The sequence below is a fragment of the Phyllobates terribilis genome, unplaced genomic scaffold, assembly GCF_046119375.1.
Source record: "Phyllobates terribilis strain yellow unplaced genomic scaffold, ASM4611937v1 Scaffold_13__5_contigs__length_258822181, whole genome shotgun sequence".
Lineage (NCBI taxonomy): Eukaryota > Metazoa > Chordata > Amphibia > Anura > Dendrobatidae > Phyllobates > Phyllobates terribilis.
Window position 1 is genome coordinate 154,581,094 of NW_027362773.1, and position 21,069 is coordinate 154,602,162.

Here is a 21,069-nt window from a genome sequence, read left to right on the forward strand (position 1 = left end):
ATATGGCCTTGAAATGAAGACAATGACCCTAAACACACCAGTAAACGAGCAAAATCTTGGTTCCAGTCCAACAAAATTGAGGTTATGGAGTGGCCAGCCCAATTCCCGGACTTTAATCCGATAGAACACTTGTTGGGTGACATCAAAACACTACTGTATGAGTTTACCCTAAAGTGATGACGCCGTGACCATGTGCTCGAATAACTTCAGGTTTGCACGTTGCGTATTTGGTGCAGAATATTCTACAGCTAACACCGTGAATTTAGCTGCAGTCTCAGACTTCGCTGCGCCGGGGTGAGGTCCAAAATAAATTGCAAATTCTGTGGATCTTAAAATCTGCATAATAGATCAATGTATGCACGGAAAATCCTGCAAGGTTTGTTTAGTCTCCTCTACATTGCGGGTAATGGATTACGCTGTTGGAAAATCCGTGCAGAAATTGCACAACGTTTGCACCCCTGGGGTAGAAACATTTCACCCAGAGTAGCATAATATTAGGATTGAAGATTATTGGCATCTAATGGATAGTGGTAGGAGACCGTAACATTCTGATCTGTAGTGGTCCAACCTCTAGGACCCCATTGATTGGGAGAAGAAAAGAGTCAAGATCCCTTCTGTTATTCCGGGGTGGGCACAATGGGTTAGATAGCATTATTGCCCCTCTGTTCTGAGGATCCATGGGGGTCCCGGCAGTCACATCTAAACCAAGCAGGAAACGATGGAGAAAAGAAGTAGACAAAAATGTCTTGCACTTCCCTCTCCAGCTTCATTCACATTCCCTCTACGAGGTCCAACATATATGGAGCCAAATTACTGCACCCATAGTAAACGAGGAAGCGGTAAAGCGCCGCCATATGCCTCCGATTTCATACAGAGGCACAGAGGAGTTTTCCCCGTCAATCATGAGGCCTTACATTTGTTTTAAGTAGATTGATCCCAGAGGAGCATGCATGGCCTATAAGTCTCCTCACTCTGATATGGCAGGCCTGGTTTGTCAGTCTCCACAAGAAGAAACGTTACCCCTTAGACCCGAGTAGATTGATTGAAAACTTTATTTGGAGGGAGAGTTGTGACTTTTTGCAGCGTGTTACATGGTGTGACCTGCAGGGGTCGCTCTTGTAGCTCCTGATTTTGTCCTCAGGCTTCTTCCTTATAGATGAGTCTGAGTCACATAAAATGATCCTAAAAAAAGGAGTACAATAGCCGGTACTGTCATATAAGGTCACCCGCTAATCCTACAGCAAAAAGTAAAACTATTGACGGCTCGTCTCTGCACCAGTAATTGTCATGAAGCTTTTTTTTTTGTTCTAATTTGAAGGGTTTTGGAAGCAAACAATAATCTATCTGTTCACCGACAGCAAGCAGAAGTCTTGAAAATGTATAAAGTATATTGGAAAGCTGTATAAGGTCACAAGCAGATCCTTAAATGGAGGAACGTCATGAGCGTCTTATGCATGGGAGACTAATGGAAAAAATGTCGTTTCCATGCGACGAGCTGTAATACGGAGCTGATTTACAGTATTTCATATGAAGCAGCGCTGAATAATGTGGCGCCATACGGAGGCGGCACAAGGCAAGGCTGGCACCCTGTGCACCATCATGCAAGCTCCGCGTTGTATGGAGCCATAGTAGGGCGCCCATAGCAGTGTATGGGGCCCTACTGTACGCGTATGCACCTACAATGACAGACAGAAGACCCCCCGATGCAGGGTTTTTAAGGAATATGATACCATAACACCATACGTTCTGGATCGTCCCGAATTTGGGGAGATGTCCTGAGAGGTCAAAGTATGTCCCGACTTCAACTGTACCTGTGTCGGCAGAAGAAAAATGCAGCTGAATACAAAGGTGGAGCAGGGAGCCGTCAGATCCCTGCTCCACGGTCCAGTCTGGGCAGCAGAGACCGGAGAAGCAGGACACAGGCAAGGGGGATCCATGTGAAGGGGGATCTTACCTTGTGTGGGGGCCATGAAAGAGGTAATATACTGTGTGAAATACTAATGGGCTAGGATGATAATTCTGTGAGGAGGCCGGTAAAGGACAGGACGAGGTTAGGGAAGTGGCTTAGTGTAAAATAAAGGCTGCCATGGAGCGCTGCTCTGTATGTAATGCAGCACCATACAGCAGCCCCATAATACGGGGCTGCCGGACTCCTTGCCTTTTCCTGCTGGCTTCTACATGACTCTGGCGCTTATTCAGACGACTGATTTGGAATTCATCCAATTTGCACTTTGCATTTCGCCTTTGCAATGTGAAGCGTAAATCGTGCGGTTTCCTTGCAATGATATGTTGCATCTGTTTGCAATAAATACCGCTGCGGCACCTCGGAGATTTGTGGTACATACACAGCCCGAGTCATCTATTTTTTTAAATTTTTTTTTATTCTTCTCCTTTGCCCCAACCCACTTGTTGTTTTTTTTAATCGGATAGATTAGGGCTCGTTCACACACTGCGTTTTTGCAGCGTTTTTAGTGCACAAAATAATCAGCGTTTTAGAGTCCCAGCGTAATGAATGTCATTTCCAAAATGGAATCCAGATGCCGCATTTTTCTTTCTTTTTTTTACTTGCGTTTTAAAACAACGCATCAATGTATTTTTCAAATGAATAAGAAAAAAAACGCATCTTTTTCCCGCCAAGGGACTGTGAAGAATCTGCTGCAAATACTCAATGAATGTGTGCCCATGCCCTTACATGGATCCAAATTCATTTTTTTTCGTGATCTGATTTATTCGGCCGTTTTGGTCTTCAGCGTCTTAACAGCAACTTTAAACCAGAATCTGATAGTTGGCGCCGGAATCTCTTTTTATCCGATTCTAAGGCTGCGTGCTTCCAATTTCCAAAATCGCTCATCTGAACGGGGCCATTGATTATAATAAGGTCAGAGTGCAGCGCCTTTTCGTGGCGAAATCCGTGAGAAAAATCGCTTGCCTGTACAGACCCCGCAGTCGGGTGCGAGTCGGGAGCACAGGAGCTTGCACTCTATTATTTCAAATGCAATTTGTGAACATTTCTGGCGACTGAATGACATTTTGTTTTTCTTTAGATTTTCTTGCCAAACCACAAACCTGGGGGAGAGGGGGGCAGTCTCCATCTTCCAGGACTGGAATGTACAAACTTTTTTTTGCACTGGGAGCTAAAAGGGGATTCCTCGAACTTCATCCGAAACTTGAGGTTCTGTTAAGATCAAGTAAGTTCATCCCCCCGGGATAAGTGTGAATATTTCACTCACTGATTTACAATGTCACATCTATGATTGTAAAAGGGATTTAGTTTTCCATCAGATTAAAAAAAAATCAAAAAGTTTTTAGTAAACTTTTTTATATGGTCAACCAGACTTGAAACAAAGGTATCGGCTCAGCCTGAGCTCTGTGCAAAAAAAATCTGGGGCTGGAGCTGCTTGGATTTAATTTCAGGGCTGCTCCTCCCCTAAAAAGCTTCCCGATTGGCTGCAGCCTTGGAGAAATTAGCATACAGACTGATCACTGTGTGTCAGGCAGTTAGTCGAAAGTTTGCAGAAAGCTTCTCCATCCGAGAAGAAAGGGATCCGCTCCTCTCTGTTCTGTTCTGCTTGGGATTTTTTTATTCAGTTCCTTTTACGACGTGCAGAAATCTGCTCTCCAGAAACCTTCAGAACAATCCATGGACTTTTAGGAGTCTTGGATAATTTTCCTCGAATGTTCACATTTCTCGAGGACATGGCAAACAAAGCAGCAGCCCTTCACCGCTACGTTCAGGAGAGCGATATCCGTCACGTAAGGTGTCACAGTATGGAAAGGTTTCATTAAAGTTGAGGATTTCTGACGGGACTTTTCTCTTTTTTTTTGGATTTCCTATTCACCGTTCCGATGGCCGGAATATATAGCTCTACCCTGAAGACCTTGGAGGACCTTACATTGGACTCTGGATATGGGGCAGAGGATTCCTGCAGGTCTCTCAGCCTCTCATCCTCAAAATCCAACTCCCAGCCATTGGCGTCTTCTCAACACCGTGGGAATTGGTGGTACTACTCGGGGTCCATGAACAGCCGGAATAGCAGCTGGGACACCATGAATTCTGCTCTTACCGAGGATCCTGATGTGGTGGACATGTTCTCCAGGTGCCACCGGTTACCTGATCTAGAGGACTTTCCGTGGACGGATGAGGATATCGGAAAGCTGCTCAGAACGGGTAAAGGGGATGGTGGTATTAAGTGGGAATTCTCCCAAGATGCTGTAAGGAGAATGTCGGTTTTGCTGAGGAGACCTCTCATACGGATATCAAGGGAAGCCCAACGCCTGAGCGTCCTTCACGCCAAATGCACGCGTTATGAGATCCAGAGCGCCATGAAACTCATTCTAAGTTGGGCATTGTCCCAGAGCTGCACGTTGGCCACAGTACGGGCTCTGTCTCTCTACAGCATGAGTGCCGGTGATGGACTACGGCAAGGGAAATCCGCTCGCTGTGGTCTTTCCATGTCAGTGGGCAGATTCTTCCGGTGGATGGTGGACACTAGAATATCAGTGCGGATACATGAATATGGAGCTATTTGCTTGACGGCTTGCATGGAGAACTTGTTGGAAGAGATCCGAAACCGTGTTCTTGCCAGTCAGGGGACTGATGGGGCAGAGATATCTCTTGACGCCCTGGAAATGGCAATCAACAATGATGCTGAAGTCTGGGGGGTCCTGCAACCCTATGAGCACTTAATCTGCGGAAAGAATGCCAATGGTAAGACGCAATCTAAATCTTATCTAATCATCATATATGGTGCCAAAATTAGTGCACTAGGGCTCACAATTGAGGTTTGGTCCTTCTATCTATGGCAAATTACTTATGAAGCCACGAGGGAGAATGCTGTCTATTTTTGGTGGTGTTTGGATGGTGTGGAGCAACTTTTGTCGAGTCGTGATTGACAGCTACAAGCTTGTGTTCTCCATGCAGACACTTGTACAAGCTGCGTAAGCCGGCATGAGATGTTTGGATAACAGTGGGACATGTGTATACGGAGAGGTGGAGATATGTCATTCATAGTTCTTGCTCCACACTACTGTCTTATCCAGTTTCTCCGGCCAGTTCTTGTATTAGTCATCCTAAATTCTGTTGTGACGTAAAACATGGACTGGATAAGCAGAACTATACTCTAATATGGAGGTCTGTAAGTCCAGTCTACAGGTGGCCATGCACATCAGATGAGTGTAGGACCAAGTCTACTGATTATGGTATGACCAACATTTCCCTCGACAGCAGATGTCAAGGAAGAAGAAGAATGAGGCTGCTAGATTTCAGCATGCCCAATCCCTTTATTTTCACACTGCCGTAGGTGTTTCACTTTTGGTCGAGCATGCATGGCGGAGTGCTAAAGAATAGATGTCCACCAAACAGGTTCAGAGCTGCATTACCAAATACAACCTGTGGACAGATGTGGAGCTGTTTTCAGAACAGCGGTGTACTGGACAACCCCTTTAAGCAGTGCAACTTTTCCATGGTACAATGCTGTATAGTGGGTGACAGCCGCTCTCTAACTTGCCACTTGGACCAATTGCAACAGTTCCTTTCAGTTCCAATGGATGGAAACTCCAGGAAAAGTTGCAGAACAGTTTTCTTTTGCTCGGCTCCTTCCGCTCATGTGTAATGTATCCAAGTGGCTCTGAGGCCTCCTTCACATGTGCGTGTTTGCAATACGTGTGGCATCTGTTTGTTTTTGTTTATTTCAAGGATACCACATGTACCCATTATAATTTATGGTACTGCACACATGTCCGTCTTTTACCAGCAGCAAAGATGACCGGGGCCAATACAAGTCTATGGGTCGGTGTAAAGCACGTACAGCGCATGGATGGCATGAGTGCGCCCGACGTTTGCTGTACGTGGTTAACATTGCAAAGTATAGGAGAAGCATTGGAATTGCCATAACAGAAAAGAAACAGATGGCACACTGCTAACACATTGATGGCACACGGATGGCACACTAATAATGCACTGACGGCACACTGATGACACACTGATCCAAAACACTGACGGCACACTGATGAAACACTGATCCAAAATACTGATAACACACTGATCTAAATCACTGATGACACATTGATGGCACACTAATAATGCACTGATGGCACACTGATCCAAAACACTGATGGCACACTGATCCAAAACACTGATGACACACTGATCCAAAACACTGATGACACACTGATGACACACTGATGAAACACTGATGGCACACTGATCCAAAACACTGATGGCACACTGATCCAAAACACTGATGACACACTGATCCAAAACACTGATGACACACTGATGACACACTGATGAAACACTGATGGCACAGTGATCCAAAACACTGATGGCACACTGATCCAAAACACTGATGGCACACTGATGAAACACTGATGACACACTGATGAAACACTGATGGCACACTGATCCAAAACACTGATGGCACACTGATTCAAAACACTGATGGCACACTGATCCAAAACACTGATGACACACTGATCCAAAACACTGATGGCACACTGATGAAACACTGATGACACACTGATGACACACTGATGAAACACTGATGGCACACTGATCCAAAACACTGATGGCACACTGATCCAAAACACTGATGGCACACTGATCCAAAACACTGATGACACACTGATGACACACTGATCCAAAACACTGATGGCACACTGATCCAAAACACTGATGGCACACTGATCCAAAACACTGATGACACACTGATCCAAAACACTGATGGCACACTGATGAAACACTGATGGCACACTGATCCAAAACACTGATGTCACACTGATGACACACTGATCCAAAACACTGATGGCACACTGATCCAAAACACTGATGGCACACTGATCCAAAACACTGATCCAAATCACTGATGTCACACTGATGAAACACTGATCCAAAACACTGATGGCACACTAATAATGCACTGACAGCAGACTGATGACACACTGATCCAAAACACTGACGGCACACTGATCCAAAACACTGATGGCACACTAATAATGCACTGACAGCACACTGATGACACACTGATCCAAAACACTGATGGCACACTGATCCAAAACACTGACGGCACACTGATCCAAAACACTGATGGCACACTGATGAAACACTGATCCAAAACACTGATGTCACACTGATGAAACACTGATCCAAAACACTGATGGCACACTAATAATGCACTGACAGCACACTGATGACACACTGATCCAAAACACTGATGGCACACTGATCCAAAACACTGACGGCACACTGATGAAACACTGATCCAAAACACTGATGGCACACTGATCCAAAACACTGATTAAACACTGATCCTAAACACTGATGGTACACTGATCCAAAACACTGATGGCACACTGATGAAACACTGATCCAAAACACTGATGGCACACTAATAATGCACTGACAGCACACTGATGACACACTGATCCAAAACACTGATGGCACACTGATCCAAAACACTGACGGCACACTGATGAAACACTGATCCAAAACACTGATGGCACACTGATCCAAAACACTGATTAAACACTGATCCTAAACACTGATGGTACACTGATCCAAAACACTGATGGCACACTGATCCAAAACACTGATGGCACACTGATCCAAAACACTGACGGCACACTGATCCAAAACACTGATGACACACTGATCCAAAACACTGATGGCACACTGATCCAAAACACTGATGGCACACTGATGAAACACTGATCCAAAACACTGATTAAACACTGATCCAAAACACTGATCTAAAACACTGATGGTACACTGATCCAAAACACTGATGGCACACTGATCCAAAACACTGATGGCACACTGATCCAAAACACTGATGGCACACTGATCCAAATCACTGATGACACACTGATGAAACACTGATTCAAAACACTGATGGCACACTGATGACACACTGATCCAAAACACTGATGAAACACTGATCCAAAACACTGATGGCACACTGATGACACACTGATCCAAAACACTGATGGCACACTGATGAAACACTGATGACACACTGATGAAACACTGATGGCACACTGATCCAAAACACTGATGGCACACTGATCCAAAACACTGATGACACACTGATCCAAAACACTGATGGCACACTGATGAAACACTGATGGCACACTGATCCAAAACACTGATGTCACACTGATGACACACTGATCCAAAACACTGATGGCACACTGATCCAAAACACTGATGGCACACTGATGACACACTGATCCAAAACACTGATGTCACACTGATGAAACACTGATCCAAAACACTGATGGCACACTAATAATGCACTGACAGCACACTGATGACACACTGATCCAAAACACTGATGGCACACTGATCCAAAACACTGACGGCACACTGATCCAAAACACTGATGGCACACTGATGAAACACTGATCCAAAACACTGATGGCACACTGATGAAACACTGATCCAAAACACTGATGGCACACTAATAATGCACTGACAGCACACTGATGACACACTGATCCAAAACACTGATGGCACACTGATCCAAAACACTGACGGCACACTGATCCAAAACACTGATGGCACACTGATGACACACTGATCCAAAACACTGATGGCACACTGATGAAACACTGATCCAAAACACTGATGTCACACTGATGAAACACTGATCCAAAACACTGATGGCACACTGATCCAAAACACTGATGGCACACTGATCCAAAACACTGATGACACACTGATCCAAAACACTGATGGCACACTGATCCAAAACATTGATGGCACACTGATGAAACACTGATCCAAAACACTGATTAAACACTGATCCAAAACACTGATCCAAAACACTGATTAAACACTGATCCAAAACACTGATGGTACACTGATCCAAAACACTGATGGCACACTGATCCAAAACACTGATGGCACACTGATCCAAATCACTGATGACACACTGATGAAACACTGATTCAAAACACTGATGGCACACTGATGACACACTGATCCAAAACACTGATGAAACACTGATCCAAAACACTGATGGCACAATGATGGCACACTGATCCAAAACACTGATGAAACACTGATCCAAAACACTGATGGCACAATGATGGCACACTGATCCAAAACACTGATGGCACAATGATGGCACACTGATCCAAAACACTGATGAAACACTGATCCAAAACACTGATGGCACACTGATGAAACACTGATCCAAAACACTGATTAAACACTGATCCAAAACACTGATCCAAAACACTGATTAAACACTGATCCAAAACACTGATGGTACACTGATCCAAAACACTGATGGCACACTGATCCAAAACACTGATGGCACACTGATCCAAATCACTGATGACACACTGATGAAACACTGATTCAAAACACTGATGGCACACTGATGACACACTGATCCAAAACACTGATGAAACACTGATCCAAAACACTGATGGCACAATGATGGCACACTGATCCAAAACACTGATGAAACACTGATCCAAAACACTGATGGCACAATGATGGCACACTGATCCAAAACACTGATGAAACACTGATGGCACACTGGTCCAAAACACTGATGAAACACTGATCCAAAACACTGATGAAACACGATGGCACACTGATCCAAAACACTGATGACACTGACCCTGTTTTTCCGTGTGATTGGGGCCTTATTACCGTCTTCCACAGTCGCCTCCAGAACTGATAGCTGATGTGTCTGCGCTCACCCTGTACACAATGAAGATTCTAATAGCCTGGAATTAATTATGCGCCTTGCATCTTATTATAGACCCCCCACCACCACCCCCAATAAATGTGACTGTCTCTGCTCCCAGATGCATTGAATACTGATGTATGTAAATAGCGAGGCCGGCTCAGGACAGAGGTGACACGGGAGACATGTAATAAGCAGCCGGGGGCATTGTGTGCATGATGACATATGGGGACTGCAGTGTCTCCTGTCCCCCGGCCAGCACCGCTCCGCTCAGTGCGCCGCTCCGCTCAGTGCGCCGCTCCGCTCACTCCCTTTGTAATGCTCAACGGTTTGCATATGTTAACTGTAGACTAATAGTCGGAGCAGAACTCGTCGGTGGGGTCTTATTTTTGCCCTTATTTTTTGCAATATTTTCTTGTCCTTTGGTCTGAAGGTCTCTTGACCCCGTTGGAGCTTCTGCCATTTTTTGTTTTTGCCTTTTGATTTTTTTGCTCAAGTGGCGTAATTTTTTTTTTATTTTTCTATTGACGGTGCTTGTTTTTTGTTGTTGTTTTTTTTGCGGGATGGGGTGTAGTTTTCAATGATCCTACTAACTTTCCCATATGATGTCCTGTAAAAAGAGAAAAAGCTTCCAAGTGCAATGCAAAAAAAAAAAAAGGGCTGTGCGATGATGGTAAGTTAACAATGGAGAAGACGTGTTAGGACAACGATCCCCTTCTTCTATAGGACCACCCTATAGACGTGTCATGGCGGCTGGATGTGAATGGCCGTCATACACCTGTATAAACAGACCTCTCGCGTGTCGTGTATGTTTGGTTGCAGTTTATGGATGAGGCACCAGGGTCCTCGCACCTCGGTGATGTCGTTCTGGGGTGCAGAAGTGCAAAGCGCACAACTTTAGGTTATATTTAGGGGGGGAAGTAACCAGACCGATGATATTTGGGCTCAATTAAAGGCATAACCTGTGTAAAACCTACATCAGTCCTCATTTATCAGACCGGTAGCCTCTGAATCGGCAGTATGGCGCCTCTCTGCCGGTCTTTTGCTCCGCACAGGAGAGTATTTCCAGAGCTTGAAGGGGGTTGGCTGAGTGCTCATTCACTATCTAAGCCAGCCCCCTCCTACCCACCTGGGTTCAAATCCCACCAAGGACAACATCTGCAAGGAGTTTGTATGTTCTCCCCGTGTTTGCGTGGGTTTCCTCCGGGTTCTCCGGTTTCCTCCCACACTCCAAAGACATACTGATAGGGAATCTAGATTGTGAGCCCCAATGGGGACAGTGATGATAATGTCTGTAAAGCGCTGAGGAATATTATAGCACTACATAGTGAATGCATAATAATAATGCTTTGGTTGTGATAGGCAAACGGGGCTTTCTGACTCCTCATTGCAATAGCTAAGCCAGCCCCCTCCTACCCTCTTTTATCCATGCGTCGGCTGTGATAGAGAAGGGGGCTGGCTTAGATGTTAAAAAAAAGTTTGCTCTGCCAACAGAAGAACCTCTGGCTTGTTTTCAGCTCAGAACGACAAGGATAGAGGGCACCTGGACATTGGGGGCACGTGGCCTAATTTATGAGCTGAGCTGGAATACCCCTTTAAATAAGAATTCCCCAGTGGGGTCACTTTGGCAGCACACATTTAAGACCCTGAGCATTGACGTTGACAGCTCGGACTTATATTAGCACTTTCTCTTCTGATTTTATTTTATTTTTTTTTGCAGTTTTTTCCTCTTTTCTTCCTGCTCACGGTGTAGAGTCCTGAAATCGCCTCCGGTCCTTTTACACTGTGTAGAGTCCTGAAATCGCCTCCGGTCCTTTTACACGGTGTAGAGTCCTGAAATCGCCTCCGGTCCTTTTACACGGTGTAGAGTCCTGAAATCGCCTCCGGTCCTTTTACACGGTGTAGAGTCCTGAAATCGCCTCCAGTCCTTTTACACGGTGTAGAGTCCTGAAATCGCCTCCGGTCGTTTTACACGGTGTAGAGTCCTGAAATCGCCTCCGGTCCTTTTTACACGGTGTAGAGTCCTGAAATCGCCTCCGGTCCTTTTACACGGTGTAGAGTACTGAAATCGCCTCCGGTCGTTTTACACGGTGTAGAGTCCTGAAATCGCCTCCGGTCCTTTTTACACGGTGTAGAGTCCTGAAATCGCCTCCGGTCCTTTTACACGGTGTAGAGTCCTGAAATCGCCTCCGGTCCTTTTACACGGTGTAGAGTCCTGAAATCGCCTCCGGTCCTTTTACACTGTGTAGAGTCCTGAAATCGCCTCCGGTCCTTTTACACGGTGTAGAGTCCTGAAATTGCCTCCGGTCCTTTTACACGGTGTAGAGTCCTGAAATCGCCTCCGGTCCTTTTACACGGTGTAGAGTCCTGAAATCGCCTCCGGTCGTTTTACACGGTGTAGAGTCCTGAAATCGCCTCCGGTCCTTTTTACACGGTGTAGAGTCCTGAAATCGCCTCCGGTCCTTTTACACGGTGTAGAGTACTGAAATCGCCTCCGGTCGTTTTACATGGTGTAGAGTCCTGAAATCGCCTCCGGTCCTTTTTACACGGTGTAGAGTCCTGAAATCGCCTCCGGTCCTTTTACACGGTGTAGAGTCCTGAAATCGCCTCCGGTCCTTTTACACGGTGTAGAGTCCTGAAATCGCCTCCGGTCCTTTTACACTGTGTAGAGTCCTGAAATCGCCTCCGGTCCTTTTACACGGTGTAGAGTCCTGAAATTGCCTCCGGTCCTTTTACACGGTGTAGAGTCCTGAAATTGCCTCCGGTCCTTTTACACGGTGTAGAGTCCTGAAATCGCCTCCGGTCCTTTTATACGGTGTAGAGTCCTGAAATCGCCTCCGGTCCTTTTACACGGTGTAGAGTCCTGAAATCGCCTCCGGTCCTTTTTACACGGTGTAGAGTCCTGAAATCGCCTCCGGTCCTTTTACACGGTGTAGAGTACTGAAATCGCCTCCGGTCGTTTTACACGGTGTAGAGTCCTGAAATCGCCTCCGGTCCTTTTTACACGGTGTAGAGTCCTGAAATCGCCTCCGGTCCTTTTACACGGTGTAGAGTCCTGAAATCGCCTCCGGTCCTTTTACACGGTGTAGAGTCCTGAAATCGCCTCCGGTCCTTTTACACGGTGTAGAGTCCTGAAATCGCCTCCGGTCCTTTTACACTGTGTAGAGTGCTGAAATCGCCTCCGGTCCTTTTACACGGTGTAGAGTCCTGAAATCGCCTCCGGTCCTTTTAAGTTTTCACATCATAACAGCGGCAGCTTCCACTGCTGGTTACGCCGGGTCTTCAATCCAGATGTTTAAACCCCAGCAGGGCGTTGTCTGAACATTTTCCAAAATCCGATTTGAAATATATGAAAGCAATTAGTCGTTTTTTGTTTTTTTTTTAGGTACAAATTAACTTTTGAGCTTTAAACTGCACTCTGGTCCGGGGGATCCGGGAAAGAAAGACATCAATAATTATTACTGATGTGCACATTATTATTATTATTATTATTGTTTTTTATCGGCTACAATTGATCCTTTAGACACAACGTAACTTGATTAATCATTATACTGCAGTAAAACATTAGATCGGCTGAAAAAGTTGGTCCAATTTTATTCAATTTATTATTATTCTTTTTATTTAATTTTCACATTCCGGAGCAGTTTTTACTCATTGTGCATCATGAAGATTACAATTGTTGCAATGCAGCGTATGACATAACGCCAATACGACACGGCAGTCGCGTAAACTCCAAACCTGGCAGATTTTTAGTCTCGAGTCACAATCGACTATTCCTGCGTAGACCTCAATTTATGTCCCAAACAACTGTGACTCGCTGCTGACATATCATCAATTTTTTTTTTTATTACAGCAACAACACAACTCTTAAAATCAGATAGCAGACATTTTTTGGGGGTCATACGACTTGTCTGATACTTAACGTCATGCATCCGAAGTTGCCGAATATCCTTGACCTAAGAGGCAAGATTTCAGCTGTCCGCAGTCACCACTAGAGGGAGCTTAAGAGCTTGTTTTATTATTAATTTATAAATTGTTTGTATTAAAGGGGTTTTTAGGTGATAAATGTCTGATTGATGAGTTCCCAATTGCTTGGACCCCCGCCTATCACTACAATGGGGGCCTTGAGCTCCAATTCCTCCTCACTGTGGCTGGAATTGAATAAAGTTGGATGGTCGCGCACGACTGCTGCCACTCCATTCGGTAAAGATAGCTGGGTACGCTCACATAGATATGGATGGAGTGCATGACTATGACACTCCATTTCATTTGACGTGGTAGTGACCTTTGTGCTGTTCTATCCACTGTAGAGCCCTCACCTCCTTAAAGGGATTTTCCAAAACCCGTCCCCAGGCTGCAGTTTGTTTAAAAAAAGTCTTTACTCGCCTTCCACAGGTCCACTACTACTCTCGGTGTTTATTATTGTTTGCAACGATGACATCACATCAACAACCCTGCAGCCAATCAGTGAGTTAAGCGGCTTATGCCATTTACTCTAGCAGTTATTGGCTGCAGCGCTGTCAATGTGACGTCAACGCTGCAGAGAATAACAGACACCCTGAGCAGTGGTGAATACTCATCACTGGACCTGAGAAGGGTGAGTAGAGCGCAATATGTCTTCTAAAAAACACCAAAAAAACTTTTAGCACTTTAGGTGTAAGTGTCATTTTTGTAATTGTGTGATTCCTCTTGAGAGCTGCACTGGTTAGCATATAGCAGCTTTGCAATGAGTTTGGGGGTGCACTGTTACCGATATGCAACCTGCTAGCAGCCGGTGTACTAAACGCTTTAGTTTAAAGGAGACCCGCCCATTCTCCTATCATAACTGATTATAATCCCCCATGATCTAACAATTCAGGATCATCTTTCCCTAGATTTCAGCATTCTGTTGTTCCTCAGTTATTCCTCCTGGGCGGTGCCAGTTGGGGGGCGTGTGTCTGTACAGTCTGACACTATCCAATCAGTGCTGCCAGTGTCAATTTGTGCAGGGACACGCCCCTTTGAAAAGAGTTATGGTAAAACCCAGTTGGCAATGTATTCACAAATTTCCAGGAGGAATATTAGAGGAATGAAAAGTTTAAGAAAAGATCCTCCAGCACCGAAAAATACTAGATGTAAGCAGTGACCGATCCTCCGCAATAAAGGAACCTATGAGTGGATTATTGATTTTAGGAATGAGAAAAAAATTTGCAAATGCAGGACCATAATGAAATCCAACAGGAACCATGTCCAAAATCTACTTGCAGGGTTAAGAGGACTATACGGTGAACGGAAGTGACAACCACTCGCCCCCTCGTCCCATAAAGATTTTTTTTAAACTTTGCATAGTTCACTTTTTTTTATCACTTTTATATAACAAGCAAAAATAAATTTAGAAAATTTAACAAGAAAATGAAATATTGATTCTCTCAAATGTTTTCTTTGGGACAGTGTGACAGTGTTCCTTTCAGTCCATAATGAATGGATGACATAATTAGTCCTTTCCCCAATGTTTTTCTTTTTCTTTTTTTTTGGCCACACGTTTATGAGAATTTGCCACAAGGCACTGGCTGCGGTCTCGTCCCCCTTTCCCTTTTCAGTGATTCAATCATCTGGATCTTTGTGTGTGATTTTATTTTCTACATCTGGTTCCCAGCAAAATTTCTGCCCGTGGCCACAAAAAAAAAAATTCCTGAGTCAGATGGAGATGACCTCATTATCCTCCAGGTCCCGCTTTTAGATTAAAACCTGAAGGAATCTCAGCCGGGGCTGCAGGTCCCCGGGACGTAGGGAATCTCAGCCGGGGCTGCAGGTCCCCGGGACGTAGGGAATCTCAGCCGGGGCTGCAGGTCCCCGGGACGTAGGGAATCTCAGCCAGGGCTGCAGGTCCCCGGGACGTAGGGAATCTCAGCCAGGGCTGCAGGTCCCCGGGACGTAGGGAATCTCAGCCAGGGCTGCAGGTCCCCGGGACGTAGGGAATCTCAGCCAGGGCTGCAGGTCCCCGGGACGTAGGGAATCTCAGCCGGGGCTGCAGGTCCCCGGGACGTAGGGAATCTCAGCCAGGGCTGCAGGTCCCCGGGACGTAGGGAATCTCAGCCGGGGCTGCAGGTCCCCGGGACGTAGGGAATCTCAGCCGGGGCTGCAGGTCCCCGTTACGTAGGGAATCTCAGCCGGGGCTGCAGGTCCCCAGAACGTAGGGAATCTCAGCCGGGGTTGCAGGTCCCCGGGATGTAGGGAATCTCAGCCGGGGCTGCAGGTCCCCGGGATGTAGGGAATCTCAGCCAGGGCTGCAGGTCCCCGGGACGTAGGGAATCTCAGCCGGGGCTGCAGGTCCCCGGAACGTAGGGAATCTCAGCCGGGGCTACAGGTCCCCGGGATGTAGGGAATCTCAGCCGGGGCTGCAGGTCCCCGGGATGTAGGGAATCTCAGCCAGGGCTGCAGGTCCCCAGGACGTAGGGAATCTCAGCCGGGGCTGCAGGTCCCCGGAACGTAGGGAATCTCAGCCGGGGCTGCAGGTCCCCGGAACGTAGGGAATCTCAGCCGGGGCTGCAGGTTCCCGGGACGTATGTTGGGAGTTTACGCTGCAGCCAAGCACAATTACAAATTACATTTTTCACATTTTTTTTATACTTTTATCTTACATGTTTATTTTTGGATTTTTACAATTTTAGAATGGTAATTTTTTTTTTTTTGGGTCGCAAATGAATATGTGAGTAAATCAATACACTGAATTTTAAATAGTAAATTCTCTGTTTACTGATCTATCTGAACTCGCACGAGAAAAGAATTGTTTGAGAAAGTCAAGCCAACAAAATGTTAAAAAGAGACAAAATCACTAAATTTACTGTGTCCTGATTTATGATGTTACCAAGAATGGACAACTGATAATTATTTTAATGGGTTTTAATTGTTGTAGTAAAAGGATAATAAAACACTTCACCCAAATCCAAAAATCAGTTGTGACTGTCAGTGGCGTAACTAGAGTTCAATGGGCCTCATGCAAAATTTGGCCTTGTTCCCCTCCCCCCCTGCATGTTGGTCAGATTTATTGGCCATAGTAGCATTCTAAATCCTATAAGAACATATGATTGTGTCCCCCCCATCCTGTACTAATGTCCCCCATCCTGGTGTATATATCCCCCCATCCTGTACCAATGTCCCTCATCCTGGTGTATATATCCCCCATCCTGGTATATATGTTCACTATCCATGGCCCATCCTGGTATATATGTCCTCCATCCAGGTATATCTGTCCCCCATCCTGGTATATATGTCCTGCATCCTGTTATATACTGTATGTCCCCCATCCTGGTATATATTTCCCCCATCCTTGTACATATGTCCCTTATCTCGGGCTCATCCTGGTATATATGTACCCCATCCTGGACCCTTCCTGGTATATATGTCCCCCATCCTGGTATATATTTCCTCCATCCTGGTATATATGTCCCTTATCCTGGGCCCCTTCCTGGTATATACGTCCCCCATCCTGGGCCCCTTAATGGTATATACATCCCCCATCCTGGGCCCCTTCCTGGTATATACGTCTCCCATCCTGGGCCCTTCCTGGTATATACAGTACAGACCAAAAGTTGGGACACACCTTCTCATTTAAAGATTTTTCTGTATTTTCATGACTTTGAAAATTGTACATTCACACTGAAGGCATCAAAACTATGAATTACCACATGTGGAATTATATACTTAACAAAAAAGTGTGAAACAACTGAAAATATGTCTTATATTCTAGGTTCTTCAAAGTAGCCACCTTTTGCTTTGATGACTGCTTTGCACACACATATTTTCAGTTGTTTCACACTTTTTTGTTAAGTACAGTTACAGTAGGTCCATATATATTTGGACAGAGACAACTTTTTTCTCATTTTGGTTCTAGACATTACCACAATGAATTTTAAACAAAACAATTCAGATGCAGTTGAAGTTCAGACTTTCAGCTTTCATTTGAGGGTATCCACATTAAAATTGGATGAAGGGTTTAGGAGTTTCAGCTCCTTAACATGTGCCACCCTGTTTTTAAAGGGACCAAAAGTAATTGGACAATTGACTCCACGGCTATTTCATGGACAGGTGTGGGCAATCCCTTCGTTATGTCATTCTCAATTAAGCAGATAAAAGGCCTGGAGTTGATTTGAGGTTGGTGCTTGCATTTGGAAGGTTTTGCTGTGAAGTAAGCATGCAGTCAAAGGAGCTCTCCATGCTGGTGAAACAAGCCATCCTTAAGCTGCAAAAACAGAAAAAACCCATTCGAGAAATTGCTACAATATTAGGAGTGGCAAAATCTACAGTTTGGTACATCCTGAGAAAGAAAGAAAGCACTGGTGAACTCATCAATGCAAAAAGACCTGGGCGCCCACGGAAGACAACAGTGGTGGATGATCGCAGAATAATCTCCATGGTGAAGAGAAACCCCTTCACAACAGCCAACCAAGTGAACAACACTCTCCAGGAGGTAGGCGTATCAATATCCAAATCTACCATAAAGAGAAGACTGCATGAAAGTAACTACAGAGGGTTCACTGCACGGTGCAAGCCACTCATAAGCATCAAGAATAGAAAAGCCTAGACTGGACTTTGCTAAAAAAACATCTAAAAAAGCCAGCACAGTTCTGGAAGAACATTCTTTGGACAGATGAAACCAAGATCAACCTCTACCAGATGATGAAAAGAGAAAAGTATGGCGAAGGCGTGGTACAGCTCATGATCCAAAGCATACCACATCATCTGTAAAACACGGCAGAGGCAGTGTGATGGCTTGGGCATGCATGGCTGCCAGTGCCACTGGGTCACTAGTGTTTATTGAGGATGTGACACAGGACAGAAGCAGACGAATGAATTCTGATGTATTCAGAGCCATACTGGGTGCTCAGATCCAGCCAAATGCAGCCAAACTGATTGCTCGTCGTTTCATACTACAGATGGACAATGACCCAAAACATAAAGCCAAAGCAACCCAAGAGTTTATTAAAGAAAAGAAGTGGAATATTCTTGAATGGCCAAGTCAGTCACCTGATCTCAACCCAATTGAGCATGCATTTCACTTGTTAAAGACTAAACTTCAGACAGAAAGGCCCACAAACAAACAGCACCTGAAAACCACCGCAGTGAAGGCCTGGCAGAGCATCAAAAAGGAGGAAACACAGCGTCTGGTGATGTCCATGAGTTCAAGACTTCAGGCAGTCATTGCCAACAAAGGGTTTTCAACCAAGTACTAGAAATGAACATTTTATTTACAATTATTTAATCTGTCCAATTACTTTTGGTCCCTTTAAAAACAGGGTGGCACATGTTAAGGAGCTGAAACCCCTAAACTCTTCATCCAATTTTAATGTGGATACCCTCAAATGAAAGCTGAAAGTCTGAACTTCAACTGCATCTGAATTGTTTTGTTTAAAAATCATTGTGGTAAAGTCTAGAACCAAAATTAGAAAAATGTTGTCTCTGTCCAAATATATATGGACCTAACTTTATATAATTCCACATGTGTTAATTCATAGTTTTGATGCCTTCAGTGTGAATGTACAATTTTCAAAGTCATGAAAATACAGAAAAAATTTTAAATGAGAAGGTGTGTCCAAACTTTTGGTCTGTATTGTATGTCCCTTATCCTGGGCCCCTTCCTGGTATCTAAGTCCCCAATCCTGGGCCCCTTCCTGGTATATATATTCCCAATCCTGGGCCCCTTCCTGGTATATATGTCTCCAATCCTGGGCCCATCCTTGCATATATGTCCCCAATCCTGAGTCCATCCTGGTATGTATGTCTCCCATCCTGGTATATATGTCTTTTATCTTGGGCCCATCCTGGTATGTATGTCTCCCATCCTGGTATATATGTCCTTTATCCTGAGCTCATCCTGGTATATATGTCCATTATCCTGGTATATATGTCCCTTATCCTGGTATGTATGTCTCCCATCCTGGTATATATGCCTTTTATCCTGGGCTTATCCTGGTATATATGTCTCCCATCCTGGTATATATGTCCGCCATCCTGGTATATACAGTGCCTACAAGTAGTATTCAACCCCCTGCAGATTTAGCTGGTTGACACATGCGGAATTAACTTGGCATTGTGACATTTGTACTGTAGATCAGCCTGGAAGTGGGAAATGCACTGCAGCAAATTTTTTTTTTTTTTTTTTTTTAAACGTTAAAAGTTAATTCAGAGTGTCATTTATTATTCAACCCCTCAAACCACAAGAATTCTGTTTGGTCCCCCTAAAGTATTAAGAAGTAGTTCAGGCACCAAGAATAATGAGCTTCACATGTGTGGATTAAAGATCTCTTTTGCCAGCCTTTTCTGACTATTTAAGACGCTCCCCAAACTTGTGAACAGCACCCAGACATGGTCAACATGGGAAAGACAAAGGAGCATTCCAAGGCCATCAGAGACAAGATCGTGGAGGGTCACAAGGCTGGCAAGGGGTACAAAACCCTTTCCAAGGAGTTGGGCCTACCTGTCTCCACTGTTGGGAGCATCATCCGTAAGTGGAAGGCTTATGGAACTACTGTTAGCCTTCCACGGCCTGGACAGCCTTTGAAAGTGTCCTCCCGTGCCGAGGCCAGGCTTGTCCGAAGAGTCAAGGCTAACCCAAGGACAACAAGGAAGGAGCTCCGGGAAGATCTCATGGCAGTGGGGACATTGGTTTCAGTCAATACCATAAGTAACGTACTCCACCGCAATGGTCTCCGTTCCAGATGAGCCTGTAAGGTACCTTTACTTTCAAAGCATCATGTCAAGGCTCGTCTACAGTTTGCTCATGATCACTTGGAGGACTCTGGGACAGACTGGTTCAAGGTTCTATGGTCTGATGAGACCAAGATCGAGATCTTTGGTGCCAACCACACACGTGACGTTTGGAGACTGGATGGCACTGCATACGACCACAAGAATACCATCCCTACAGTCAAGCATGGTGGTGGCAGCATCATGCTGTGGGGCTGTTTCTCTGCCAAGGGGCCTGGCCATCTGGTCTGCATCCATGGGAAGATGGATAGCACGGCCTACCTGGAGATTTTGGCCAAGAACCTCCACTCCTCCATCAAGGATCTTAAGATGGGTCGTAATTTCATCTTCCAACAAGACAACGACCCAAAGCACACAGCCAAGAAAACCAAGGCCTGGTTCAAGAGGGAAAAAGTCAAGGTGTTGGAGTGGCCTAGTCAGTCTCCTGACCTTAACCCAATTGAAAACTTGTGGAAGGAGCTCAAGAATAAAGTCCACATGAGACACCCAAAGAACCTAGATAACTTGGAGAAGATCTGCATGGAGGAGTGGGCCAAGATAACTCCACAGACCTGTGCCGGCCTGATCAGGTCTTATAAAAGACGATTATTAGCTGTAATTGCAAACAAGGGTTATTCCACAAAAT

General features: G+C 45.1%; 1 protein-coding gene across 1 annotated transcript in view; it reads left to right on the top strand.

Moving 5' to 3' along the window:
* Nucleotides 1–3,472: 3,472 nt before the first annotated feature.
* The window catches only part of ABTB2 (ankyrin repeat and BTB domain containing 2), a 149,452-nt gene continuing 131,855 nt past the window's right edge, over nucleotides 3,473–21,069 (top strand). Inside the window, exon 1 of the mRNA XM_073658782.1 lies at nucleotides 3,473–4,708. Within this exon, the coding sequence (XP_073514883.1) occupies nucleotides 3,847–4,708 (862 nt within the window). The 5' untranslated portion in view covers nucleotides 3,473–3,846. The remainder of the gene's footprint in view (nucleotides 4,709–21,069) is intronic.